We start from the raw sequence: 26,504 nt of genomic DNA, 5'->3' as shown, positions 1-26,504 counted from the left end.
TACGGTTGTTGAATGTCTTGTACCGTAATTTAAGTTTCTATTCATAATCGCGTCTCGAAGCAATTCTTTGCGTTTCGATGAAATAGCAAGTTATTCTCGTATACGAGTATGTGCACGTGTAGTAGATATTACTTCCCACCGAAGAACTATTTCCGTAACGAATTACAACAAATTTGCTCGCGACAACTAATTATATGTATCGTGCATTATAGGGATTAGAGAAGGAAATAACGATCGTACCAAGCGCGGATTTATTGCGAAAACCCGTGACGCGTATGCGATTCTACGAAAACGTTACCGTAAATTTCCGTTTCTTCTCTTTTTTTTCTTTATCGTCCTTTGCTTACCTTCGAAACGGACGATAATTCGGCGAAGGTTCGACGATCAACGTGTTTCGTCGAGTTCTACGGCCACGTTGTAAAAAGCAAAATGATATTTTTCTTGTTTGATTTTCGAAAGTATTACGCGATCAGTCGGTTTAGTATGATTTACGAGGTTCAGAAACAACGAGCGTACTATAATATATATATATATATATATATATATATACATGTATACGTACATGTACGAGTGCCGACTGTAAAACGAAATCTGATGTATCGCGTTTTATTAGAGTATTAAGCGCAATTGTAGGAGAGATTAAGCAAAGCGCGCTCGGTCTTTTGCGTGATGCGACAAAATTTCTTCTTACGGTGTACGCGTCGTTTGGATCGTCGATGTTGAAACGTCGCTCGAAAACCTGTTTTGTGGCGTGCATTCTTGTTTATTCATCGAAACGCGGTACTCCGTATTGGTAACCATTAAACTTTCGATTTGCTGCCCGGAGGATCGTACGATCTTGAACGGTCCTGTTTCCGTTCGCGATCGCATCGCGAACATATTATGTACTTATCCTTCGAGAGAGAAGATTACGCGGTGGCGAACGCGACAAGGTACGCGGCACGCGCAAGCGTTATCTCCTGCCGAAAGTTTTCGACACGTTCGCGTTCGTCCGAACGAAAGTACCGGAAAAATTCCTTCCTTCGGATATCGAGGAAAACGTTATCGCTCGAATAATATAAAAGCAGAAGTTCGCGTGCGAATATTTAATTGCATCGTATAATAACGGGTGATCACCGTTGGTGCATTATTCGTGCAACGAGGGAAAAATCGCTGGAAATTCCCGTGACACCTTTATAGGGGAAGAACGAACGATCGTGGAAAAGTATATACGTAATACGGAACCAATGACGTCGCTGTTTGTTTTTATCCTATACTCGCGTTGGCTACGTAAGAAAAGTAAAAAGTAAAAGGACCGCTGGCGATTCGTGGGGTACGGATGACCTCCACGGAATTCCTCTATAGAGAAGCGAACGGAGCTGCATTGGTCCAGTATTTCCCGAAGCGTTGCCGATTTTGCACGGTAGTAACGCGTTAAACGCGTCGACCCGTGAGAACGCGAAATCGCGAAAACGGGAAATCGAGAGAACGAACGAAAGAAAACGCGACGAAACTGCTGCAACGGGGACCGGTGTGATATCGTGCGTGTTCATCGTTTCAACGCGAAGGATCAACGTTTTTCGGCGCTGATCGTTTTTTAACCGAAAATAACGGTGGACGTTCGATCACGATTTATCGTGTCGGATAGAGTCGTGGAAATTGCATAGAATTCGATACGCCGGACGAGTGGTGCGACTTTTCATAACTGTTTTCTCTAAATTAAGAAATTCAGATTGCAGGAGCGATCGTTCGCTGTAAAGTTCGTTTGTTGAATCGAAAAGGATCGTCATTGTCCCGCTGATTTTTCGTTTTAATTTATCTTTTTCCTGATTTCGGCATCGCGACGCGCGCTTGTCGCGTACGTATTCTAATCTATTCTGATCTAATGGAATTCTTCTTGTCCGCTGGTATACTTTCTTTTAATGCTTAGATTAGATAACGCAAAACATCGTATCCTCGTTGTTCGCGGTGTTTGTCACTTTTACAGCTCGATGCGTTTGCGTATACGCGATGTTTCTACGATTTTCTTTCTCTTCGGTTCTGTGAAAAATCTTCGGTACACTGTGTAAAAACATATCGATCGAGTCAACGACGAATCGACGTAATTTCCTTTTTCTATGTACGTTATAGATACGTATGCAAATCTATATATCCATATATATATATATATGTATATATATTTTACATGTATTTTAACAAGAAACATTTTTATAGACGAAAAATGGGTCACTGGAGAAATACTTTATTGGTTCTGATCAAAGTTCCTCTGTTGCTTCGCGGTTGTCTGTCGGGTAAGTATCAAGAAGAAATTTCAAAGTGAGATGCCTATGATCGCAAAAATTGCGGAGAAAGAAATTCGAACTGTTAATGTCGAGTAACGGTAAACGGATTTTTATCGTTTAATACGATTCTCGATCTATTTTAGAAACTATCGTAACGGCATACGATCATTTCGACGTCGAAAGCGTCGATCCGGAGATAGTTGACGAATTAACTTGGACGGATCATCCGTGTCGGCGAACTTGTACGGACGAAGCACCTCCGATGGAATGTCGATACACTTTCGAATTAGAGTCTTATCGTACAATGAGCAAAGCATGCTACGACTGTCCGTTCAATTTTACGGATTGTTTTCGAAAACATTGCATACCAGCCGATGGCGTCGGAAGATCGATTTTAGTGGTTAATCGACAAATGCCTGGACCACCTATCGAGGTACTGTATCGTATATGTACTTGAATGCGAGCACGTACGTGCACTTTTTTACTTGTAGATGCGATAGAGCAATAAATTAACGGGACGTTTGTCGAAAACGAAAATTTCGATAAATACGTGAATTTCGTTTCGTTATCGTTCGTTGTATTCGTGATATATTCTGTTTCCATAAATACTTGATGGTATCGGACAGTATCGACGTATTTTTATCGAGTCTTCGAACCGACGTATTCGTTTCGCCGTAATATGCATATGTATAATAATCATAATAGTGATAGAGGCAATAGTACTAGTAGTAGTAATGCGTAATAATCTTTCGCATTTCCATAGGTGTGCCAAGGTGATAGAGTAATCGTTGACGTGATAAATTCGTTGCATTCGGAAAGTACCACGATGCATTGGCATGGCCAACATCATGTTAAAACACCGTATATGGATGGTGTTCCTTATGTGTCTCAGTGTCCAATTCCGCCAGGTTCCAGTTTTCGATACGATTACATCGCGACGGAAGCTGGTACGCATTTCTGGCATTCGCATTCAGGTGAGATTTCGAACGATCCTTTGTCGCGATCGATCGCGCATTACGGACAAACGAGGTAGTTATTCGGAATTAAATCTTATGACGATCGTTTCAAGGTTTTCAACGAGGGGATGGAGTGTTTGGTGCGTTGATCGTGCGCGTACCTCCCAAAATCAACTGGCACTATCGTTTATACGACATCGACCAACATACCATGATTCTGTCGGATTGGACCCACGAATTGGGAATCGATAAATTCTTGGATCATCACCACGCGACCGGTGACAACAAGCCACCCAATCTTCTGATCAACGGTTTCGGTCGTTTCGCGCCGCTTCGAAATGAAAACGACATAGCTTCTGCATCGATGCCAGTCGCGACATTTACCGTTAAGCGGGTAACGTTAAAGTAAAATCTGAATCTATCGAAACGAGATTTACCGTCATGAATAAATATTTAACGCTTTCTTTTTTCTTGCAGAATACCAGATACAGGTTTAGATTGATCAACGCTGAATTTCTTAATTGTCCGATCGAACTATCGATCGATAATCATACTATGCGCGTGCTTAGTTCGGATGGACGCGACGTTCAACCTATCCAAGGTACGTCGAACACAATACACATACCACATATATGTATTTCTACATATTTCTCTACTTGTTCTACTTCCGATTCTTTGTTTATTAGCGGAATCTCTGGTTAGTTACGCTGGCGAAAGATTCGATTTTGTCGTTGAAACGAACCAAAACGTAGACAATTACTGGATTAGATTTCGAGGACTAATGGACTGCGATGAAAGATTTACCAAGGCATACCAGGTTGCCATATTGCGGTACGAAGGTGCTGACGAACAAGATCCAGCAGGTGTAGTCGCGTATGAATACAGTACCAACGATTCTTCGGATCTGCCGGTGCGTTCGTTCATTCTTTGCGCTTTACATTTCGACTGTACACGCGACAACATATTGTACGCGAGTCATCTTGTTTAGGTCTAAATTGTATATAACGCATGAAAGAATCGAGTCATAATATCGAAACTATCGTCACGGCTCGAGAGTATGCGGACGACAATCGCGTGTATAGCCCACGTCTTGTTCTTTGTTCTTTTATTCCTTTACGCGCAACCATGCGGCGATTAACACAGGCGCGATGTCGTGATCACGATTGTGTACTTTTTTTAGCGAGTAAACGCTTTGAACGAAGGTACCGAAAAAAACGAAAGCCTGAGCATACCCCTGTTGAGAGCCATGGACGAAAATGATCAGTCTAACGTACGACCACCGGACTATCAATTTTACGTTTCTTACGATTTTTACAAGAAAGATAATCCACATTTTCATCGTGAAAAATTGTACGGATTCCATCAAGGTATTAGAAGAGATTCTTTTCCCTCGTGTTACGCTTTCTATTACGTACTCGTGCTACTAATAATTATCTGTTCGCGATTAATGCTTTTATGTCGTTTATATCTATTTTTTGTTTATTTTCAGCGAAATCTAACGCACGAGTACTCACCCCTCAACTAAATCATATCTCGATGAAGCTACCATCCGTACCGCTCTTGCCTCAGCGAGACTCCCTTGATCAGAACCAATTTTGTAACGCAAGCACTGTCCACGATTGCGAACAACATTATTGCGCTTGCACTCACGTGCTTCGCGTCAAACTTGACAGCGTGGTGGAATTGATTTTAGTTGACGAAGGTTTATCAATTTTTCGAATTATTATTGCTGTTACTATCAATGTTACTGTTGTTATTACGCTTCTTCTATCTACGTATGATTGTTGTTTTCACCATTGCGTACGTTTTTTCGTCTAGGTTTTGCTTACGATGCCAACCATCCCTTTCATCTTCATGGATATCAGTTTCGCGTAATTGCTATGGAAAGAGTAGGAAAAAGCGTCACTGTTGAACAAGTACGAGCATTAGATAGAAAAGGAGCGATACGCAGAAATCTTGACCACGCTCCTCTAAAAGATACCGTAACGGTGCCGGATGGCGGTTACACCGTGTTACGATTTCATGCGAATAATCCAGGTGTGAACATTTTTTTCTAATAACTTTTTTCTCCTGATTTTTCTTTATTCTTTTCTTTTTTTTACGCAAATATTTCTAACGTTAGTTTATTATTTTCCTGTATCCACCTGTTAGGCTATTGGTTGTTCCACTGTCACATTGAATTTCATGCGGAAGTCGGAATGTCGTTGATCTTCAAAGTTGGCGAACACGAAGATATGCTGCCTGTTCCGCTCAATTTTCCCATTTGTGGTAATTGGCAACCGGACAACGAGCAAACTATTGGCACCGTCTTACCGGATATTACCAAATATTCGGCAAATAACACGTCGAATATATCAATGGAAGAAATCGTTGAAAACGATGTGCGACAGCTTTTGAAATTATTACCACAGGTTTTACAGTCGCTACGAATCTCAGCTTCGCCTCCGGTGTCGATCGTTTCGTACTTTTTAATTTATTTTTCCACATTATTTGTAACCGTTACCTTCTAATACTTACCCGCTGAACTTTTCATCGAAATCAAATCAAACATGTCCACAAATACGCTTTATACGTATACGTTTTTACGTTTTCAAACGTACACGATTCATCATGCGCCCTACTTTGCTGTTACTAGGCTGAAATCGATGCATTTTTTTCTATTATAACCGATAGATTATTTTCTATTATTTTACTTTTCTACGATCTTACCTCTTCGACGGTTCTTTAACTGTTGATTTAGATAATATATTTCAGCGTTAGTGTTAAATAGATAGGATAGAATAAAATAGAATAAGATAGAATAGAACGTGTACGTGTTATCGAATATTGTTAAATATCGGTTGACTAATTTCAATGTGTCCCCAAACGAATTTTCGTTCGTTTTCTTGGACTAAGCGAAACGGAACAGAGCGGAACGTGCGCGATTCAAATGTAGCTTATTTATAAATGATTACTATGCTGTGATATAATTACCGTAACTGTACGCGTTAAGATTCTAATGTTATTTAATACAAAGATAAAGCATACTTTTTTGTAGGAGTATTATGACATTTTCACTAGGAATCGCACGGGTCATTTAACAACGCGGAAACGCACGATAATCGACAGATGGTCGATGCAAGAGGTTCGAACAGAAGAAAAGCACCTGTTCCGATGACTCTAGTCCTTGCATATTAAATGTGTTAGGTGAGAAGGGGAATGTCTGTGATTCTTGATTCTCAATGATTAATTAGCTCTAGATGAGACGTTCTAGGATTTTCGACTTAGATAGGAAAAGCGAAAAAAAGGCTAACTAACTTGTTTTGAACCCGTTGGTTCTGAGTTATCATGTTGGATATCCAACAATATTATTTTTTTATTGCTTATTCCTACATATAAATGTGAAATCAGTTTTGTATCAGATTTTCCATAAATTCTTATACTATAGATTAACGCATCTATATTATTTACCCATTAAATTTTACCGCAACTTTCTTCCAGTTATCATGAAAATGCATAGCATAGACTTGACAATTATTTTTTTACGAGAATGGTACAATTATGGATTGTTACGTTTAAACTAAATGTTGTAGTATGGTTTAAAGAATATCAGTCGTTAAACATTGATGTACGCTTCTTGAGAAGCAGAGAATGGATAAATCGCGTAACAAACGTCCTTTTGTTGTGGCCTCTGGAGAGGATGCGCCAACAACTTTGCCATATTATCGTGTAATTTGGCTGCGTTTCTTCCTACTTCTAATATATAAGAAACATTCTTTGTATCCAATCTTGCTATTTCGCTATAAATTTCTTCGCATAAATTTTTGGAACATGGTGGTTCGTGTACGTATAATACATCGACAAAAAAATATGGATTCTTTGTAAGGTTATCTAAGGAAACTTTACTGCTATCAAATTTTGGAATACTGGTAGAACGCGAGTATAATAAAATTACTCTGGTTACATATTTTGGGACAATTGTATCGCCCTTTCGTGCAGATAGAAGTAATTTTTGTTCGATTTTATCGAATAATTGTCCAAGATCATAAGATTTTTCATCTTCTTTTTCCTCCTCTTCTTTCTTTTCTTTTTCTTCTCTTTCGCCTCTTTCTCTTTTACCCCTTCCATTTCTTATCTCATTTGCTTTGACTGTTTCTTCGTCTTTTCGTTGTTGTTGTTGTTGTTGTTCTTCTTCTTCTTCTTCTTCTCCTTCTTCGTGTTCTTCCACCTCTTCTTCTTCTTCTTCGTCTTCTGCTGTTTCTACTTCCGCTTCTATGATCTCTTCGTTGATAACATCCAAACTATCGATAATACTGTTAATGTTATCAGTAAAATCACAAATCCATTCGGCGCTTTGTGAATTTAAAATCATGAGTGCATATTCATGATTACGTTGAATAGTAGACTTAATACAAATAAAATGTTCTACGACCCGTTTTATCATAAACAAAGGCATATAGTTTGTTCCTTTGGTAAGTTTAAACGGTGTACAGTCTCTTTCTCTTACAGTATCTATTACAAGTAAAATTTGTTCAGGCAAATTTATTCCTGGTAGATTACGAATCAATGTCTTATCCTCTTCGGACTGTGATGTTATGCGATCCGAAAGGAAACGCGGTGTACTATTATCCACGATACCACTCATTTTTCATGTTTTTATTTATATTGCTTTAGTAAATTTAATGAATTTTCATTTGTTACGTGTAATTGGTTCAAATATATTTGTAACGACGATCATCGGTTCTCCACTTTATTTACATATCCCTTTTCACGGCGTATATGATTAACGGTTTGAAAACATGTTATAGAGAGACAACTCTAGTTGGGAGCGAGACTACTGAAGATAGCCAAATTGCATGAAAATGATATGATCTCTCGTTGAACGGAGAATATGTATTATAAAGATACGTGATAGCTAATAACGAACAATTACTTCCGATATGTACTAACCCTTATTGAAGTAAAACATGATTTAAAAAATTTATCACGATAATGTAAAATGTAGAGTAATAGTTTATTGACTGTGTTCAGACAGTAGTACGAACAAAGCGATAGCAGCGCTATGTACTCGGTGGGAGATTTTACAATTCTTCGTCGCGGTAGTTTCCAGACCTGTATACTGGATACAATATACAACTGTGGTAATATACAACATTTTGAAATGAATATACATTGTCAATAGTTATATTTAAATATCTGGTCGATAAAATATGCTTGCTTTAAGAGATTACGGTAGCAGCGATGATAACAGCGAGCCAGAAAATGACAATGAAAATGCAACGAATCAGGTTAACCACGATATCGTTGCAAGTAGTACTCCTGTCGTTGAATCTTCTCTTTCTGTAGAGAAATTGAATGCGTCTATAAATGTACAAATTTGTTCAGCTCCGGAAGTAATACCAACGGTGAATATATTAAATAATATGTCCTTTAACTCTTAAGATAGAAACTCGCGTAACTACTATATTATGTTTATAGTCTTTACAACGTTTATTATGCGATTACATAAATACGACTATAAAATAATAATTAATTGCGTTTTCTCATTTTTCTATAATTAACGCTACATCTCGAGACGCTCGCAAAGTGATACTTTCTGAAAGTCGAAAATAGTCTTACGAACTGTTTGCGATAGTTATGTATTAAATAACTTTTTTTGATTAAAAGCTATAGAAATATTGATTTGACCACTGTGCTCCAGGGATCTGAATTATGCGTGAGACACGTAGATTCGACTTTACAAGAGGTTACGCACAATCCCAAATATGAGGAACTGTTTGCTCCGGACATTGGCCCTGAAAATCCTTTTAAAACGCAGCAACAACGTGCTGTAAAAAATATGCTTTCTGGATATGTAGAGAAAGCTCATATAAGTGAATTTCAATTTGAAAATCAGAGAAGAACTTTTGCGAGTTATGGTATACTTTGTACAATGTATCGTATACGCGTAATAAAATCTTTTGGTATTACGATAACTGTACGTTTGTTTATAGGATATGCTTTGGATCCGACTGTAGATGGTAGCGCGGAGGAAGGTAGAACGATAATTGGAGCGAAAGAAGCGGCGGAAGAATGTGGTGGCAAAACTGTATTTGAAAATACGACATTGCGACCCTCTGATAAAAGAAAAAGGCATAGGAATGATGATCCTGCAGATATCGAAGGGTTTTTAGGACCATGGGGTGGATACGTAGACGAAAAGCGAATTATCAAACCTACGGAAGAAGAAGCTGCTGAATTAGAAGAGATATTAGCCAAAAGAAACAGAAGAGGAAAACCGACGGAGGAAAAACCTCTCGAAGAAAAGACAGTGTTACATAGTGCGGTCACGATATTTAAATTAATGATATTTAAGCTTTCGAACCTAACAGAATTTATTCTACGAAAATATTTATGTTTTAGTCAAAGACAGTGTGGACTACCAAGGAAGGTCATTTTTGCATGCGCCTCAAGATGTTGGAGTTAATTTGAGATCAGAATCGCCACCCGATAGATGCTTCTTACCAAAGGCACAAATACATACGTGGGAAGGTCATACGAAAGGTATTTCGCAGATCAGATGGTTTCCGCGTACAGCCCATTTATTGCTTTCTTGTAGTATGGATTGCAGAGTAAAGGTGCGTAGTATTTGCGAATGTTAAAAAAATAAATATTACGAGAAGAAAGATATGTTTTAATTTAATGTTGATTACTATTTCAAGTATAGTTGTGGGAAGTGTATAAGGATAGGAGATGTATCAGAACTTATTATGGTCATCGTCAAGCTGTAAGGGATATAAGCTTTGATAACGATGGCCAAAGATTCTTGTCGGCCGGTTATGATCGTTACGTAAAGCTGTGGGATACAGAGACTGGTGCTTGTATTAGTCGATTTACGAGTAGAAAGATTCCATACTGCGTCAAATTTAATCCTGATTTAGATAAGCAACATCTGTTTGTAGCCGGAACTAGTGACAAGAAAATTATTTGCGTAAGTTGCTGCAAGATTCATTCGATACTCGTTAAATTTTAAGAATTTTTGGTTTCGTTGACTGCAACGTTCTTTTTTCTTTTTTTTTTTTTTTTTTTACAGTGGGACGTTCGTTCTGGCGAAATAACTCAAGAATATGATAGGCATTTAGGAGCTGTTAATACGATAACGTTCGTAGATGAAAATCGAAGATTCGTAACAACTTCGGACGACAAAAGTCTGCGAGTATGGGAGTGGTACGAATTTCTTTGATCGTCGTGGAAAGCATTTAAACCAGAGGAAAGTCTTTGAGTAGCGACGGTAGATACGGAGAAATAAGCTGAAGTGGACGATTATCTTGCCTACTTAACGAAATTCTTTCGCTTTCGTTCATTATTCTTTTAATGCTTTGTTATATTTAGATTAGCGACGATGATAGTCGAAGTATCTTGTACTACCATGAGAGATAAAATCGTTGCTAAAATGATTGGCTCTGGTTTGAGCTTTCAACGTAGCGTGTATTTCAATTCGGATAGAAATTAATTTTCTTTTTTTTTTCTTGTTACGTGTAGGGATATACCGGTCGATATGAAATATATTGCGGATCCTTCTATGCATTCTATGCCCGCGGTTACTCCTTCTCCGAATCAAAAATGGCTTGCGTGTCAAAGCATGGACAATAAGATTGTTATATTCTCAGCATTGAATAGATTTAAAATGAATCGCAAAAAAACATTTACGGGTCACATGGTTGCTGGTTACGCTTGCGGCTTGGACTTCTCTCCTGATATGAGGTGAAAAATTGCATTTACTTTGAAACTTCAAACGTATATATATATTTCATATTTATCGTATTGTCTTTTCTTTTCCCTTATCAATAGTTACCTCGTATCGGGTGACGCGGATGGAAAGTGTTATATTTGGGATTGGAAAACAACCAAATTGTATAAAAAATGGAAAGCTCATGACGGTGTATGTATCGATGTATTGTGGCATCCACACGAACCTTCGAGGCTAGCTACAGCTGGTTGGGATGGAAAAATAAAATATTGGGACTAAGTGTCAATTATATTTTTACAAAAAAGAAAAAAAGAAAGAAAAATAATATTTATATTTTATACGATGTGTACAGAAAGATTTATTTCGCGCAAAACTTTTCGATGACGATATTAGATGTACTTACAATTAGATGGACGGATGTAACGTAGTAAAGTTATTGAAAAATGTCAATGATTTATAATTATCATTCGCAATTTTAAAAGTATTGTGTCCAGAGAACAAATTGAATGTTATCGTTTTGCATTTTTAATTATTGTATTTTTTTCGGTAACAATTGATAACCATTGTTTTTACATTTAAATAACGATAACGAATGAAGTTCTTTTTTCTCATCGAGCAAGTATAAATTGAGCGAAAAATAAATCAGATTGCTTTTTACTTAAGAGAAAAAGAATGTTAACGACCGTTCTACGTATTATTTTGTTCATACTAGGATCACAAGTTACTAACTCTAGTTTCACGTGGCGGTGGCAAAAATCAATAACAGTACGCGTCATGATGTCTACCGTTTTCGTTTCGTGCGTCGTTGCAGATTTAATGTTTTCCGTGGTCATTGGTGTTTTTTCGACGAATATCTTGAATTTAAACGTTCGATCGATGAATGCTTAACAATATATTTACTTTTTAAGTTGTTTTAATTTACTATGAAAATCTAATTAATGCAAATGCTTTGAAACTGTGCGAAGATTCATTGAGACTTAGTGATAGATGGGAAGGTAAGGATATTTTATCTTCTGTACGTAAATGTGTACATATGTATATTTTTCGAAGTTTCATAGTTTACAATTGTATAAATGATTTGATACGAAAAATTATTCTGATGTAAATGTACGCTTAATGTTTATGATAAGCACGTGGTTCGAGTACGTTGTACATTGAATAATGATTGTTTCAATTTAGTTCGAGAAAAAGAAAATGTAGAGACATTTTATGTACATGTATATTTTCTTTTTGTATTGTTGAATTTAGCATAACCATGGTTTTATCATAAAAAATGACAAAAGGATTGTGTATGAATTGTTTTATGTGTTTATCGCGGGAGCATAAACTGTTTCTCTGTCTTTATTTTTAATAAAATAATGAGAAAGATAACTTACGTCGATCCATAATGTAACAGATTCAACGTAAAAATGGATGGTCCTGGATTAGGATATTCGTATCATCTTCCTTCTGCAGGGTGGAATCTTAGAGTAAGAAATGTTTTATCCCAGTTTAGCGATCTCTTCAGTGAATTTAATAAATACATTGCACCTGCTTATCATCACGATCGATGCGAAAGGTATTTAGCATATCTAACAACGATGTGTATAATAATTTATAAATTAATAACGAAAGTATTACTTTGTTTTTGCAGATCAGTGCAGATGCGATTATATTCTATGCATAAGAGAGAATTCGTCATGGTGTTTGTTGCTTTTTTTGCATGTTTTGGATTAGCGGTATTCATTGGGCTCGCGGGTAAGCACTGTACTCGAATATACTAGTTCTATTTTATCAATGAATACTTGAACGATTAATGGTTGATTTTTTTTCCCCCCTTTTGATATAGGTCCTCCCATCACTTTGACCATTGACCAAGAAGCTCACGTAAATGGCAGTGAGATCGCTACTGGTCCTTTTATTATGAAAACACCTTTGTTATCCACGTATAGTCAACAATTATGGGTCATCGCAAAATTACTCACATCTAATAACGATGGTATCGCAAACATAAAGAGTGGAAAGAATTTTGCTGACCGTTCATGGAATAGAAACTATAATTATTGTGTCTTGGTTATTTACAGATGAAAGATACGACAAAAGTTTTCAAATAAGTATCTCTATAGATGGTATTACTAGCGATCATAAACTTGTACCTATTTTGTCATCCGAAACTGGGCACAATAGGTACGAGGTTGAACATTGCATATTTTGTGTAATATTTATCTCGTTAATTTTTTATTTCCGCTTGATTCTAATTCAACCTGTCAAATTATTATTAGTATGCGTATGTATGTACATGGACGTGCATTTTTTCATTGTAGAACTAGACATTTAAGGTGCGAAAGACAAACTTGCGAAGAACTCGTAGTTGCTCATCTCGGATATCTCGATTACAGTTATTATATTATTACTGTTCGTTTTCACGGACTCGAAAGCTTCCATCAACGCTACGTCATACACAAACTCACATTCTACGTCAGTAAGCACTACCTGAAATAAAATGCAACGTTAAATAATTCAGCGGAATCAAAACAATCGTACTTGGTAATATTTTTACTAATTCACAGTACAGAAATTACAACCCGGCGTTCACGGAATTTGAAATTTGGTTTCGATTTATCTTCTTATTGACTGCATTCGGAGTTATGGTAAGGTTTAACCGTATTCTTTCGTATTAGTCGAAACAAAACGTTGTATCATATGAATTGTGTTAACTTTTTAGTGCTGGTTTGGACATTCTCTCCGAAAATATCCGTTGCACGACTGGTCGATAGAACAGAAATGGATCTCGATACTTCTTCCGTTATTAATTCTATACAATAGTAAGATTTTATAGTTTATTAAAGATCTAATTTTTTTAATTTTTTCATCAAATGTTAATTTGTTTCTCTGTTTCTCTCTCTATCTGTCTCTCCTTCTTTTTGTCTCTCTCTCTCTCTCTCTTGCTCTCTCTATTTCACGCGCTTTCTCTGTTTCTCTCTCTCTCTATTCTTTTAGATCCGTTGTTCCCAATGACATTTTTGGTCAACTCTTGGGTGCCTGGTATGGTAGATGCAATTTTACAAACAACGTTCCTTTGTGCAGTTCTCATGTTTTGGTTATGCGTTTACCATGGTCTAAGACAAGTATGATTTTTTGTTAATTTAAATGTGATTTAACGTCGATACAATCATGTTCAACTACTTGTAAAACTGATGTGCCGTATACTCCGACAGAATGAAAGACGACTGATAACGTTTTATCTACCGAAAGTTTTGGTAGTAGGATTGCTATGGTGTTCAGCGCTTATTCTGGCGACTTGGCTTCGCTGCACAGAATTAGAAGATCCCACATATAATTACGTTCTCGATACGTCGAATTATTTCGTAAGTAACAGAGAACCATAAAACGGTCAGTTACGTTTAATATGCAAGATATTCAATTAAGGACAAAAACTTTGACGATTACAGGGTTTCAAAGCATTTTTCTTCACGGTAGGAGGATTTTATATCGCATATTTGCTTCTTCTGATATTGAGAGCGTACAGTGAATTGAGATCTATGCCGTATTTTGGTATGATAAACAAACTTGTTTACAGATGTTTCCAATGTACATATATTGTTTTTTTTTTCCTTTGTTTCAATCTTTTACAGTACATCATTTTTTATAGATCTTCGTTTGCGTTTCTTAACATTACTGGCTAGTGTTGTTTCCTTGGTTTGTGGCTGTGTGACTGCTCGTCAATTCGGAGCTGGTATTTTCGAGGATAGTTTTGCTTCTCGTCTAAGTACTTATTACCATTCATCTGCTCAATTTATGACCTTGTATGGTCTTCTGAATTTTTACTTGTATACTATGGCTTACGTGTATGCACCTGCACATCAACAAGTCTACGGTCAACGTAAGTACTATATATGAATTTACGTATTTTTACGTATTTCATTAACAACGAATCTTCTCACGATCGATACCAGATTCCTCCATAACAAAAGACAACCCTGCATTTTCTATGATCAACGATTCCGATGAGGACGTAATATATGGATCGGACGAAGAAGTGGTTTACGGTTCGGACGAAGATAGCAGACGGCCTTTAACTCGCGCGTCTCGAATTACGAGTGATAGTAATTAGTTAAACTAACTATTGTTAATAAGAAAAGAAAAATCATTTGCAAAACGAATAATATAATAATTATGATAATAATAATTATGTAAGATAAGAGAATTGCAAGTAATGATATATTGTAAAATAAAAGATGCCAAGGCGATCAAGTGATTGCAAGCGAAACCGAAGAAAATTTAATTCCTTATTTATATTTACTAGCGGCAAACGGTGAGGATCTGATGTTTACGAGCAATATGTAAATCGAACTTTTTTTGATCGTTACTTCGCGCATTCTCACGCTTTTACCTCTTTCAAATTATTTGATTTTTTTTATTTCGTTATTCATTAAAAATGTCATGTTAAGAAAAAATTTCGCTAATAACTCAAAAAACGAAGTCTTGTCCAATATTTCCGCGAAGGACAAATTTGTTTAAAATCATCTTAGCTACCATTCCTTTCTGGTTCTTACGCTAATTCTACAGACTGGTAGGAAAATCAAAGCATTATTCGACGTTTGAGACAACCGTGACTCGAAAATCGAAGATCGAAACTCGAAACTCAAAAGTTCGATAGCTCGAAGGTCAGTACGTATGAACGTGTTGATGCGTCTACAGTCTACAGTACAACTAGAGAAGAGGAAAGATCGTTCGACGTTATTTTCGAATTAAGGTATTAGTTTCTTACCATATGACACAATGTCGTGTAATTTTTTGGTTTAATAGCGTATAATATTGTTAGAAAACACAGCATCATTCGTTTAAAGTTTAAAGCATTGCGTCGATTTTAAATCGTGATTGTTAAAAGGTTAGAACGAATGTTTAGAAATATTGTTAACTTTCATTATTATCGAACATACATGTCGCTTGATATATAATGTTAAATTTAAATACAAATAGTTCACTTGTACGTGTGTTAAATAATATCCATTCTTTTTAGACAACAGTGATATCAACGAGATTCTTTTCAGACGAGCAGATTTATAAAAAGATGCCGAAATCGAAGGAATACGTGTTATCTTCCGATGACGATAGCAGCGAAAACGAGGTATCTGATTTTTCGCAGAACATATCGTAGCGTATATGATGCAAAGTATCGACATTGACGCGGGTGCAGACACATCGATACGAACATGTAACGAACAGGTTATTTTGTTTTACAAGGAAGTGAAATCGAAGAGGAAGCAAAAGAGGGAAATCGACGATACCGGCGAGAAGACATCGAAAAAGTCCAAACGAGAATCGAGCGAAAACCAGGATTATACTTGGGATTTAGGGAACAATCGCCAAGTCACTGTGAGGGACTTTAAGGGGAAAATATACGTTGACATCAGAGAAATGTATTTCGATAAAGATGGAAACTTAAAACCAGGAAAGAAAGGTATTGATACTCTTTTTTTCGTTAAACGAAAGATGGTTAAATAAGAAATAAGTGAAAAAAATGTTTTTACTACACAGGTATTTGCTTGAGCGTGGCGCAATGGCGGAAATTATCGGCCGTTATCGAAGACGTGGACAAAGCGGTACATTCGAAATCTTGAAATACTCATTTATTACTTAAAAATACTTATTTTCTAATGTATGTTTTCTTTCGTATCGTTTCTAAATACGCCAATGCTCCGTTTATCCGAACCGATCGAGGTGGTGAGAAAAGACGGTTTAAATACAATAAAAATACTATATAAGCGAATCTCTCGGATCTGTACTGTTGCTTATATCGTATAGGTTATGTTCGCTTATATCAAATTGTTACTGTAATAGAATAATTCGAATAATTAGAAAGACAGCCTGTAAGGCCTGACGAATCGTCTAGCCTACTGTGGACATACTTTGTACTAAGGCTTCGTTGACAATTGTCCAATCAATATACATACAGTCGATTAGAGCCTCGACTACAGGCGTAAAAATTCGAATATTCGTATTTTCTTCAGAGCTCTAATCTCGACCGTAATTCGGATAACGACAGCTCGATATACGTATATATAAGTTTCATCTGTAAAACGTTACGTGTCAATTCGTTTTGCCCGTATTGCGAGGTATTTATAATAAAATTACTTTTCATCCAAACAAGCGTGTTTACGAGTTTACGTTATAAGTGAAAAGAAAAACAGCCTGAAAGATACAAAGGCAACAAAATTATCAAGTATCGAGCTTAATGGCGCATGATAATACATTTGAAAATATTTGAAACGATAAACGTAATAACAATCTTGTATGTTTATTTCTAAACAAGTACGACAAGTATGTCAGAACATCCGCGTAAATCATTATACGCGCGCAAATAAGATCAGTTAATTAGAATGACGTTTAAGCTGGTCCATGTACAGACGTTAAGAATTTATCTAAATCCAAGTTATTCAATAATGTCTGAGGATCGGTTAGATGTTGCCGTTTCTCGATCTAAAAGAAACCATAAAAACACGTTGTATTTTCGTTGAACGTCCGTTTAAAAATAATCGAACAAATCTAATTGGTTACCAACCTGCTTACTTTCTTTAGAATCCGTAAACATAGACTTTTGATGTTTTACAATCGGGACATCTAAAATCATAATACATAATGTATTAAAATGTATAAAGAACATATCGATGGATAGCGGTTTCGGTAATAAATATGTAATTACCTTTGATAATTTCTGGAGTTTTTTCTATTTTCGCACGCTTGTCGTTCTCACGTTGAATAATCTTGTCTCTTTCGGTGATCGTACAAGTTCCAGCAGTAATATCAGTATCGGTGATGATAGTGGTGGTGGCAATAGCGGTGGCGGTGGTGGTGGTGGTGGTGGTGACGGTACCGGTAATGGTGGTAATTGCAGTAGCGGTAGCAGTGATTATGGAGGTAACAGTGGCAGCAAGATTGTTCGTTTTCGAGAATAACGGCTTGTCGATAGGAGACGAAGTGGCGAGTGGTTTAGCGCGTATACTAGTTACGGTTGAAGCATCGACGGACGTTCGATCGAATATTTCACGATGATTTTCGTTCCTAAAGGGCGACTTTCTACTCGGTAATTTCTTTTTCGATTTCGGCGGTATATTAAATATTTCTTCGTAATCTGTGGCTGTCCATACTTTAACGCATTCGTCGTTATTTTGATCATTTAAAACTATATTAATTTGAAATTCGTGGGCGCTGTATCTTCGTCTTCTTTTTTTCAACGAAGCACCATCGTCGTAGAGAAAATGATACTCTACCGAGTTCGGTAGGGCCACGTTGAAATCCGTTTTACGATTACCCTCGTGCTCCTTTGGTTCGAGTTTGTCCGGGTGATCGGTTTTGCATGCAGGAACAAGTTGCAAACATTGAAGAACATGCGATAAATCTTTAGTATTCGATAGATCGGACTCGTTCCTAGACTCGTTCTGGTTAAGCGAGAACTTCGTTTCGCGATCGTTCTCTTCGTCGCTAAATAAATCTCGTTTTACCTGATCGACTTTCGACTTAGATACGGCATTCGTTTTACCACTACGATTCGGATATTCCATTGCTTGATATGCATTTGCTTCGTTACGAGTTTTCTCGTTTTTTATCGCAACAACGCCGTTATTTCTCGAAATCGTTTCATCGTTCGTCTTACTCGACAAGATTTTACGATCAAGATTACGTTCTTTCAGGATTCGCGTATAATTCTCTTCGGTATTGATGCCGACAAAATTATCAAATTTTTCCGTCGCTTCCAATTTCCTAGCATCTTTATTATCCGTTAATGAACTGTTCGATCGTTCATTATGAATGGCAACTTTTTTCTTTTCCTCAATGTCGTTGTTATCATTCTCTGCAGTTGTATGGATAGCTTTTTTCGCGTCATCTCGTTGAGTCGCGATCCGATCGTCGTCTTCTTTTCGATCAGCGCTCCCTTTAAATTCTACTACGTTCGAATGTCTTACGCTCGTACCACCGGCATCGCGAGTATCGTCGTCGCTGCAGCTCCTAACGTTGTTGTTGTTGTTTTGGTTGTGAACAGCGGCATCGATATCGTTATGGTTATTGTTCTCGGTATCGAACCCCTCGATCTTCTTCTTTTTCCTTTTCTTCTTTCGTTTACTATCATTAAACGGATCATCGGTTTTTCGGATACACGCGTTTCGATCGTTTTTTCGTTTTACGTTAATGTTATTTTGACCCCTACGAATAATCCGTTTCCGTCGAGTCGTTGTTCTACCGGTAAGACTAGAATTTGGAAGTTCTCGAAACTTTGCGATCATACGTTGACGCTTCGCTTCTAATTGAACAATTAATTTCTCGTCTATGCCCAGACACTTTTGTCGTTGCTGTTTTTGTTGTTTTTGTAACGAAGAAAATTGTTTGACCGATTTTGCGGATTTAACGATTCGCTGCGCGTTTACTACTTTTGTCTTTCGCTTGTAGTTTATCGTCGTAGAATTTCCTATGTAGGAATCTTTCTTCTGACTCTCCGAATCAATGAACGCGGATATTTTCGAGGACAAATTAGTCAAGTTTTCTACGCCAGCCTTAGAACTGCTAGGAGTCTCGGAAATATCCGCTTCGTTGATTAAAATCTCATTTTTGGCTGGAGTTTCTTTCGCGTCGTTTCGCGATTCCCCCAGCTCTTCCGTTCCTTCGTTTTCGCTTGCCATTACTGGAAACACTTTTAACGGCGAAGATTCGCATTTTCTCGAAACGATGGTTGCTTCCTCGGTAGGATTAACGTGCGACACGTTCGTTGATCTGATCGTTAATTTCGTTGAAGTATTTCCTGAAGTTACCGAATATTCCGTATTCGTAGTTTCTTTCACGCGCATACCGATGATTTTGCGCGTCGAACTGTCGTGACTCGTTTTGGTGGAAATTTCTTTCGAAATGTTTTTATATTTTTTGTTCGACGATGATTTCTCCGAGGTGTTCGTTACCCTGGAATTCGGGAAACCGGACGAGGGTGATAACGACGACGGTGATGACGACGCTGACGAAGACGACGACGACGACGACGAGGAAGACGACGATGACGACGAAGATGACGAGGATGAGGAAGAAGAGGACGAGGACGAAGCATCGCTGTCGTTCGATTCTTCGCCATTGAGCAAATATTTTTCGTTGCCGGTTATTTTCGTGGAACGCTCGTCCGCTTGGATACGTTCTGTTTTATCTGTACACTCCGAAACTTCGTTTTTTAAGCGATGATCGGCTTTCTTACATTTTGTCCGATGAATTGACGCTGTCGTTGAAATCGAATCTCGAGAATTGGCTGATATTTTAAGCTCTCTGATCGCTTGTTCTTTAGGTAAATTTTCTTTGATCACTTCGAACTGCGTTATTTCTAATTTCGGGGGAAACTGCGTTCCGAGCGCGACAACGAGATCACGAGGTTTCACGCACTGCGGAGACTTTTGCGAACCTTTCGTCAATTTTGGTTTCGATAATTTTTCTGAATGTTCGTTTTCTTCGAAAGTGGGTTTGTAATAGGGTGAACAGCGATCGAAAGTTTCTTTCTTCGGGTCATCGGTCATCGTTTCTTCCAAGTGTTTCGGAGTTAAAGCTATACAAGGTGTTGTTGGAAATTCCGGAGTGTTTATAATATTACGTATTTTGTTCGAGTCTTCGTTCATTTTAACGAACGGAGTTGTACTGCTGCTAGGGCTAAGTAATCTAGGCGTTGGTGGAACATCATAATTCTCTAATTTCCTTGGAGTTTCCAGTTCGATCAAATTAGGTATTTCTAATAATTGTCGGGAAACGTCTGTGCATGTTTTTGTCAATTCCAAGAATCGTGCATCATCCATCGACGTTACGTTATTTTCCGCGTTACATCTATTCAGATTCGTTTTTAACGTTGTCAACTGAACATACTTTTTTGCTTCTCTCTTTTCAATTTTCGAATCATCGACTGCTCTTGTCGTTGTCGTTATTGTCGTCGAAGTCGTCATAGTCGTCGTCGTCGTTGTTGTTCTTGTTCTTGTTGTTGCTGTTATCGTTTCTATTGCAGCCGTACTGTTGGCCGTTGTTCTTATCGCCGTTGAATCGGATTTACCCTTTTGCAAGTTAAATAACTTATCCCGTGCGGAAAGATCGTTCGTTTTCGTATCATCGGTGTCAACATCAACGTCAATCGTATCGGTCCGATCAACGGGCGTAATCGACAAATTTTCATCCGTTAACAACGCAACGTTATTTCGTATTTCTTCCATCGATAGTTTTGTTATTTTTCGCTCTTCTTCTTCGACCGTTTGTTTTTTCTTCGAATCGATGACTGCCTCTTTTCTTGAGGTGTTTCTACCAATTTTCCCTTTCGATGATACTCGCGATTTCCATTTTTCCTTCTTTGAAGCCAGGCTCTTATCTCGTTTCGCGTATTCTGCCGTTTGTCCAACCTTGGACGATACGCTTGTTCCCCGACGATCGTTCTCCGCGCTCGTTGCTCGTAAACATTTTCGCAAGTCCGCGTCCCATGTATTCTTCGTGGCTTTCGTTGATTTTAATTCGGGTTCGGAGGAAATGCTCGCATCGGTCTCGCGTGTACGAACATCGTCGGTTAAAGCTCCGCTTTCCTCAGATTTTTCCCAAACGTTTGTAACCTTCGACAGAGAATGTTTCGTCGTAGCTTCGCTTACTTTATACGAAGGCTGACTTGCTTTTAACGGACATATTGCGGTATCGTGCATCGCCATCGCGCAATCGGAAAACGGCGGAGATTTGAACAGACAAGTCCTACGCACGGCTTTAAGCTGTTTCGAGGCATTTTCGTTGTCGCTAATTGTACCATCGATGGCACCGGTAGCTGTGATCGTAGCTGTTGCCGCCGATGCAGACGCTACCTTTGTCGGTGTATTAAAATCAAGAACTCTTATATGATTATTTCTCCGTCTAGGCGTAGATAAACTAAGTCTATAATTTTTTGTTCTGCTTTTCAACAAGGACCTCGGAGTGCGTTTGTTAATGATGCCGCGTTCGCCAACACTGTTGCGCGCTGAAGGTTGTTGCCCGATAATGATATCGTTTTTTACCGAAGCTACGACTTTTTCGCTAGTTTGTACAACGGGTGTCAAGTCGATGTCTGATAAACTTTGGTTTTCGTTGTTCTTGCTACAATTAAATTTTATGTATGGCGATAGTCCAGAGCCTGACAAACTAACGTTATCCTCTATGTTTATCGTAGGCATATTCGAACTATCCAGTAACGTTTTCGCGCTATTTTCGTTGCTGTAGAGGGTGATCGATTCTCCGATTACTATTTTATTAGCGTCATCGTTGCCCAAAACGGCCGAACTCGTGACCGAACTACCCACCACGTTGCTAACGGTCCGAGTCGGCGTACCTTTTGTTTCGTTGGTTGCTGTTTTATCTTGTTTATCGACTACTTGTTGCGTTCCACGTTGCGTCAACGATGTTAACGATGTCAGTGGTGTGAACGGTGCGAACGATGTGAATGGAGCGAAAGGTGTGAACGGTGTTATCGGAGCCAATGTTGTCAACGATGTCGACAACGTTGATGCAGGTACTTTTCGAGCAACGTTTACGGTTTTTAAATACAGCGTTTCCACAACATCTTCTTTGCCGATTTTATTTGTTGGACCTTTTGGAACGATTGGTACGAATCGCGAATTTCTGCCGGACGTTATGGAACGCGCAGCTGGATACGCCATACTTGTACACATTATATTGCTTATTTCTTCTTTTGAACACATTATTAACGTCGGCACCGTTGTTATATCTAGATGCTCGGATTTATTGCTGTTCGCGCTGTTCATCGTTTCCTCCTTAGATTTTACTGGCTTGCCTTTCTTTACCGATAATTTTTTCGCCTTTGACTCGGCCGTATCGTTATTTCCGATTGTCGCTACAGTCTTGTAATCTTGAGCACCACGCCGGCTCTCGACTTTCGTCGATTTTTCTTTTTCTCCTTCTCTACTTTCCTCGGGACAAACTTCAAACCTCGACGATTTTTCGGACAAACTTCCGATCTCGACGGTCTTCTTTTCGTCCGTATCCACGGATGCGCTACGAACTTCTTTCCTGTTATCTGTGCTTTTCTCGTCATACATCGTTGTACATTTATTTGTAATATTTGCGTTTATTATACTCAATACCGCGGCAGCATTCTGATCTTCCAACGCGTTATCTTCTTTCCCTTGATCCCGTTGATCTTCTTCGATCCGAGCATTATGTTGCCTGGACGAACTACGTAGTCTGTGCTTTAACGGTACTTCCGTCGTACGTGCATCTGTCTCGTCGGATAATTTTATATCCGACGTTACAGATTCTACTGACCCGTTATTCGTCCAACAAATTTCAACATGTTTCTCTTCCAATTCATTCGTGGTTAATTTCGGTTTCTGTCTATTGGATTCCATCTCTTCGTCAGGACTCGTGTCCGTTTCTATTTGCGATCCGATCATTTCGTCGAGAAATTTTTCGAATACGGGATCGGACTCCGTTGCCTCCACTATTGACTTAATTGCGTTATTTAGCTCCGATACGATAGAAGTGTTCGCTTCGCTGTTCATTGGCGCATCGTTTAAATGCTCTTCTTTCGATGATGCGTCCGTTGGAAGTATCGCTTTGTTGATGTTCTCAGCAATTCGTTCTTGTAACTCGGTACGATTCAATAGCTCTTTCGTCAGTAACTTATTACGACAATAACAGTTTATTAGTTAATTTGTGAACTAATAAGAAAAAAAAATTAAATGAATATTAGCACTTACACTAAGATTTTCAATTGGTTCGTCGTTAGTTTCTGATTCGGATTCCGGTGTATCGTATGGAGTAGTTTGAACTTCTACACACGAATAACTCAGTAACTCTTCCGTACTTGTAGCCGCAGTACATTTTTCAAACACGAACGAATCTTTTGCATCGTTTAATTTGCATCTGTTATCTGTTACGGCGTCTTCGAAGTTTTGCGTTTCTTGATTAATGCCTAATACAAATATTTTCCCTTAATTCTGTACTCTATATTCGTAATTTTATAATTTATATGTATACATATACATCAATGAATATGTATTATTATTATTATTATTATTATATATGTACCATGATTATTGTTACTATGCCTGTCGCTATTGCTATTATTTTGGTGGTTATTGCAGCCTTCATTTCCATTGTCTCCTACAGAGTTATGACGATTTTTCTCTTCAACGTTAATGGTACATTTAAATTGATCACTCGTGCCTATGTGACCAGGTAAACTTTCTAACGGTGTTGCCTCGATGCTGTTATAATTGTTTGCTATGAAAGAAAAAAAACGGATTACGATCAAAAATTTTTAAATAAACATAAATACTTTAAATACTGTAAACTTATAATATTCTTAACGATCATCTACCGTGACTAGTGATAGAATCAGTCTGCTGAGATGTATTTGCCATTACTTTCGTGCGCTTGCATCGTTCGCGATCACTGTTACTGTGGCGTCTTTTACGAATACTGCTAGATAGTATAGGGGAGCCATTTGATACTTGAGAGTTAGCCTGTACATGTATAAATACCATATAAATATATTATAATGTACCATACCCAACACTGCACTGATACTAATGATAATGTTTTAATGATTGTTTATTCTGTATACCTGTGAAGGAACATTTATATTAACGACGAAACGTTGCCCACGAGTTTCTTCTATAAGAAACTTCAATTGTTCCAGTAAATCTCCACAATGTTTTGATTGTTCGCAATCTGTAATTTTGCTTAGCCGTTCTTGGACTGTAAAAATATCATATATTTCTTTAGATAAAGTTTCGAGATAGCTAAGTATCATAGAAAAATAGATAGAATCTTATTGTACTAATGTATATAGCTATGAATCGAGCTGTAAAATCCTACTTGTCGCGTTAATAGCAAAAAACTTTTCGATAACGTCGATCAGTGTCATTCCACTGACTCTTGTGCTAAATCGTCTCCCATTAGATATTACGGTACGACATTCTTGTAAATGTGGACAGGTCTCCAAAAATACTTTCGCAGCTTCCAGACAACTTTGGCCTTCTAGATATCCTGAAACCAATTTTATTTCTATTACTGCAAAATCTACTACAAAAAGATTGAACAAAGAACGATTATCATTGTATGCTCTCTTTAATATAATGCTCGGAATTAATTTATTTATTCACCAATTTTTTTATTCATTAATTTATGTCACTTTAAACTTTTAGTTTATTCAAGTCGATTCGTTCGAGTAATATACAACAGTGTTGCGAATATCAAACTGCGTACCAACAAGTGCTTTTATCGTTTTCCGTGCTATGATCGGAATAAAATATTCACATTCCCGCCATACAACAGGTTATTATTATTAGAAATATAATACTTCAAATATACGTATCGTGTCACTCTTACCAAGAACTAATCTAGCTATTTCCGATGGTAATAGTGTTTCCATAATGTTTATTGATCTTTAAATTTTAATCGTATCATTGAACATTCATTACGAACTCTGGAAACAACTGAAGCAAATATACACTTTCAAACTCAGTTCAATAAAACGAATTTTTGATAATCTCAAAAGAGTAACATACCTTCTATCGTACAATTTTACCAACTTAAAAAATTATAGTATTCTCTATACAGTTTTTTACCCTGCTTAGTGACTTTGATACGATATTAGCAGACATATGTGTACATATAATAGCTACAAACTTCTTCGACTACATTTACCGAAATATTTATTTATTTCTATTTATATGTAAAAGGTCCATCGAAATTCGTCGTCCATATTTCCGCATGTGTGTCTCGTATAGCCAGTAAAACATTCGTCAAAATTGTTAAATAGTGCTAGATATTGTTTAATGATTATCTAATCATATATTAGTGTTTGTTTTTCTCATTGTCGAAAATATTCTAAAGCAAACGACTTTATAATTAGTTTCTATTATTCTTTAATATTGTTTATTATAATTATTTATGATTTCATATCATAATGAACAACTATATTAATTAGACATTTAAGACAGTCATGTAGATTTTAAAAGAAGTTTTTGGTATTATATTTGTGTAATAGTATTTTATTTTCAGATTTGTAAACAATGGGAAGTTGGCAATTAGAAGTCGGACGAATGATGATGTATATATTATTTCCAATCGGAATTTATTATTACTTCAATCAAACAGAAAATATTGAACAGTGGATAATTAACGAGAAGAAAAAATACAGAACTACGAGTAAAAAGCATTATGAAGAATTTTTAGAATTTATTGATAATTGTAATAGTAAGAAACAAAAGAAACAAATCGAAGAAATGGAAGCTAAATATAAGATGAATTCATAATAAATTTAGAAGTATTTAGCGTACAATCAATTTTTCAATTTTTTATTTGATCATAACGAACAGTCAAATTAACCCATTTAAAAGATTTATTGCTATTCTGTACGCAATCATTTTTAGCAGCTTTTAATTATGGAATATTTTCAAAAACATATGTCACCAATAAACAATTTTATCAGATAAAGGTAACAAAGACTACAATGTGTATAACGTTATTTTTGTATAGTTTAATAAATCATATGCAGTAATTTAAATAAATTGTTTCAAGAAAATAAAATATTTTATGTCTTATTATTAG

General features: G+C 37.2%; 7 protein-coding genes across 11 annotated transcripts; 5 read left to right on the top strand and 2 right to left on the bottom strand.

Annotated features, from left to right (window-relative positions):
- The first annotated feature begins 549 nt into the window (after positions 1-549).
- On the top strand, positions 550-6,643 carry LOC100879546 (uncharacterized). 2 transcript variants are annotated; one of them, XM_012297556.2, is made up of 11 exons: positions 550-932; positions 2,194-2,270; positions 2,405-2,694; positions 3,025-3,235; positions 3,331-3,611; positions 3,695-3,818; positions 3,904-4,127; positions 4,398-4,584; positions 4,707-4,919; positions 5,036-5,254; positions 5,340-5,475. In XM_012297556.2, the coding sequence occupies exons 1-11, from the start codon at positions 883-885 to the stop codon at positions 5,366-5,368; spliced, it is 1,905 nt and encodes a 634-aa protein (XP_012152946.1). In that variant the 5' UTR covers positions 550-882; the 3' UTR covers positions 5,369-5,475. The 2 variants fall into 2 exon arrangements, with proteins under 2 accessions (XP_012152946.1, XP_003708442.2); XM_003708394.3 differs by having other exon boundaries at positions 600-932; positions 5,369-6,643.
- LOC100879435 (BRISC and BRCA1-A complex member 1) lies at positions 6,515-8,074 on the bottom strand. Its single transcript, XM_012297558.2, has one exon. The coding sequence runs from the start codon at positions 7,839-7,841 to the stop codon at positions 6,813-6,815; it is 1,029 nt and encodes a 342-aa protein (XP_012152948.1). The 5' UTR covers positions 7,842-8,074; the 3' UTR covers positions 6,515-6,812.
- Positions 8,075-8,227: 153 nt separating this feature from the next.
- On the top strand, positions 8,228-11,265 carry LOC100883571 (pre-mRNA-processing factor 17). Its single transcript, XM_076533874.1, has 9 exons — positions 8,228-8,337; positions 8,423-8,601; positions 8,898-9,114; positions 9,190-9,516; positions 9,599-9,813; positions 9,903-10,166; positions 10,269-10,402; positions 10,718-10,939; positions 11,027-11,265. Exons 1-9 carry the CDS (start codon positions 8,259-8,261, stop codon positions 11,202-11,204), a joined length of 1,815 nt encoding a protein of 604 aa, XP_076389989.1. The 5' UTR covers positions 8,228-8,258; the 3' UTR covers positions 11,205-11,265.
- A 247-nt stretch (positions 11,266-11,512) lies between these two features.
- On the top strand, positions 11,513-15,174 carry LOC100883457 (transmembrane protein 181). 2 transcript variants are annotated; one of them, XM_003708347.3, is made up of 13 exons: positions 11,513-11,920; positions 12,322-12,483; positions 12,559-12,662; positions 12,754-12,903; positions 12,989-13,091; positions 13,229-13,382; positions 13,475-13,555; positions 13,630-13,729; positions 13,905-14,032; positions 14,123-14,272; positions 14,357-14,459; positions 14,557-14,787; positions 14,861-15,174. In XM_003708347.3, exons 1-13 carry the CDS (start codon positions 11,913-11,915, stop codon positions 15,016-15,018), a joined length of 1,632 nt encoding a protein of 543 aa, XP_003708395.2. In that variant the 5' UTR covers positions 11,513-11,912; the 3' UTR covers positions 15,019-15,174. The 2 variants fall into 2 exon arrangements, with proteins under 2 accessions (XP_003708395.2, XP_076389990.1); XM_076533875.1 differs by lacking the exon at positions 14,861-15,174 and having other exon boundaries at positions 14,540-14,674.
- Positions 15,175-15,504: 330 nt separating this feature from the next.
- Ssb-c31a (single stranded-binding protein c31A) lies at positions 15,505-17,619 on the top strand. Its single transcript, XM_012297543.2, has 4 exons — positions 15,505-15,660; positions 15,928-16,035; positions 16,152-16,368; positions 16,446-17,619. Exons 2-4 carry the CDS (start codon positions 15,979-15,981, stop codon positions 16,526-16,528), a joined length of 357 nt encoding a protein of 118 aa, XP_012152933.1. The 5' UTR covers positions 15,505-15,660; positions 15,928-15,978; the 3' UTR covers positions 16,529-17,619.
- LOC100879320 (uncharacterized) lies at positions 16,523-25,431 on the bottom strand. 3 transcript variants are annotated; one of them, XM_003708392.3, is made up of 9 exons: positions 25,281-25,431; positions 24,768-24,938; positions 24,514-24,647; positions 24,268-24,412; positions 23,976-24,170; positions 23,645-23,859; positions 17,611-23,566; positions 17,470-17,528; positions 16,523-17,387 (listed from the first exon to the last, which is right to left on the bottom strand). In XM_003708392.3, exons 1-9 carry the CDS (start codon positions 25,321-25,323, stop codon positions 17,295-17,297), a joined length of 7,011 nt encoding a protein of 2,336 aa, XP_003708440.1. In that variant the 5' UTR covers positions 25,324-25,431; the 3' UTR covers positions 16,523-17,294. The 3 variants fall into 3 exon arrangements, with proteins under 3 accessions (XP_003708440.1, XP_012152936.1, XP_012152935.1); XM_012297546.2 differs by lacking the exon at positions 25,281-25,431 and adding an exon at positions 25,158-25,276; XM_012297545.2 differs by lacking the exon at positions 25,281-25,431 and adding an exon at positions 25,055-25,189.
- Positions 25,432-25,966: 535 nt separating this feature from the next.
- Positions 25,967-26,483, top strand: LOC143264867 (uncharacterized). The gene has a single exon (XM_076533901.1). The coding sequence runs from the start codon at positions 25,967-25,969 to the stop codon at positions 26,207-26,209; it is 243 nt and encodes an 80-aa protein (XP_076390016.1). The 3' UTR covers positions 26,210-26,483.
- The last annotated feature ends 21 nt before the right edge of the window (positions 26,484-26,504 follow it).

The sequence above is a fragment of the Megachile rotundata genome, chromosome 7 (genome assembly GCF_050947335.1).
Source record: "Megachile rotundata isolate GNS110a chromosome 7, iyMegRotu1, whole genome shotgun sequence".
NCBI lineage: Eukaryota > Metazoa > Arthropoda > Insecta > Hymenoptera > Megachilidae > Megachile > Megachile rotundata.
This window is presented reverse-complemented; position numbering and strand designations above follow the sequence as displayed.

What these genes read in the sequence shown, in the direction of transcription:
- LOC143264867 (XM_076533901.1), top strand. Translation starts at nt 25,967, where the DNA reads ATGGGAAGTTGGCAATTAGAAGTCGGACGAATGATGATGTATATATTA.
- Ssb-c31a (XM_012297543.2), top strand. Translation starts at nt 15,979, where the DNA reads ATGCCGAAATCGAAGGAATACGTGTTATCTTCCGATGACGATAGCAGC. An exon ending in ACGATAGCAGCGAAAACGAG is followed by an intron (nt 16,036 to 16,151) that starts GTATCTGATTTT and finishes TTGTTTTACAAG; the next exon opens with GAAGTGAAATCGAAGAGGAA. An exon ending in CTTAAAACCAGGAAAGAAAG is followed by an intron (nt 16,369 to 16,445) that starts GTATTGATACTC and finishes TTTACTACACAG; the next exon opens with GTATTTGCTTGAGCGTGGCG.
- LOC100883457 (XM_003708347.3), top strand. An exon ending in TACACAAACTCACATTCTAC is followed by an intron (nt 13,383 to 13,474) that starts GTCAGTAAGCAC and finishes ACTAATTCACAG; the next exon opens with TACAGAAATTACAACCCGGC. An exon ending in TCAACAAGTCTACGGTCAAC is followed by an intron (nt 14,788 to 14,860) that starts GTAAGTACTATA and finishes GATCGATACCAG; the next exon opens with ATTCCTCCATAACAAAAGAC.
- LOC100879435 (XM_012297558.2), bottom strand. Translation starts at nt 7,841, where the DNA reads ATGAGTGGTATCGTGGATAATAGTACACCGCGTTTCCTTTCGGATCGC.
- LOC100883571 (XM_076533874.1), top strand. Translation starts at nt 8,259, where the DNA reads ATGTACTCGGTGGGAGATTTTACAATTCTTCGTCGCGGTAGTTTCCAG. An exon ending in CTCCGGAAGTAATACCAACG is followed by an intron (nt 8,602 to 8,897) that starts GTGAATATATTA and finishes ACTGTGCTCCAG; the next exon opens with GGATCTGAATTATGCGTGAG. An exon ending in GTGACAAGAAAATTATTTGC is followed by an intron (nt 10,167 to 10,268) that starts GTAAGTTGCTGC and finishes TTTTTTTTACAG; the next exon opens with TGGGACGTTCGTTCTGGCGA.
- LOC100879320 (XM_003708392.3), bottom strand. Translation starts at nt 25,323, where the DNA reads ATGGAAACACTATTACCATCGGAAATAGCTAGATTAGTTCTTG. An exon ending in TGATTCTATCACTAGTCACG is followed by an intron (nt 24,171 to 24,267) that starts GTAGATGATCGT and finishes TTTCTTTCATAG; the next exon opens with CAAACAATTATAACAGCATC. An exon ending in GCATAGTAACAATAATCATG is followed by an intron (nt 23,860 to 23,975) that starts GTACATATATAA and finishes TATTTGTATTAG; the next exon opens with GCATTAATCAAGAAACGCAA.
- LOC100879546 (XM_003708394.3), top strand. Translation starts at nt 883, where the DNA reads ATGTACTTATCCTTCGAGAGAGAAGATTACGCGGTGGCGAACGCGACA. An exon ending in TGCCTGGACCACCTATCGAG is followed by an intron (nt 2,695 to 3,024) that starts GTACTGTATCGT and finishes GCATTTCCATAG; the next exon opens with GTGTGCCAAGGTGATAGAGT. An exon ending in ACGATTCTTCGGATCTGCCG is followed by an intron (nt 4,128 to 4,397) that starts GTGCGTTCGTTC and finishes TACTTTTTTTAG; the next exon opens with CGAGTAAACGCTTTGAACGA.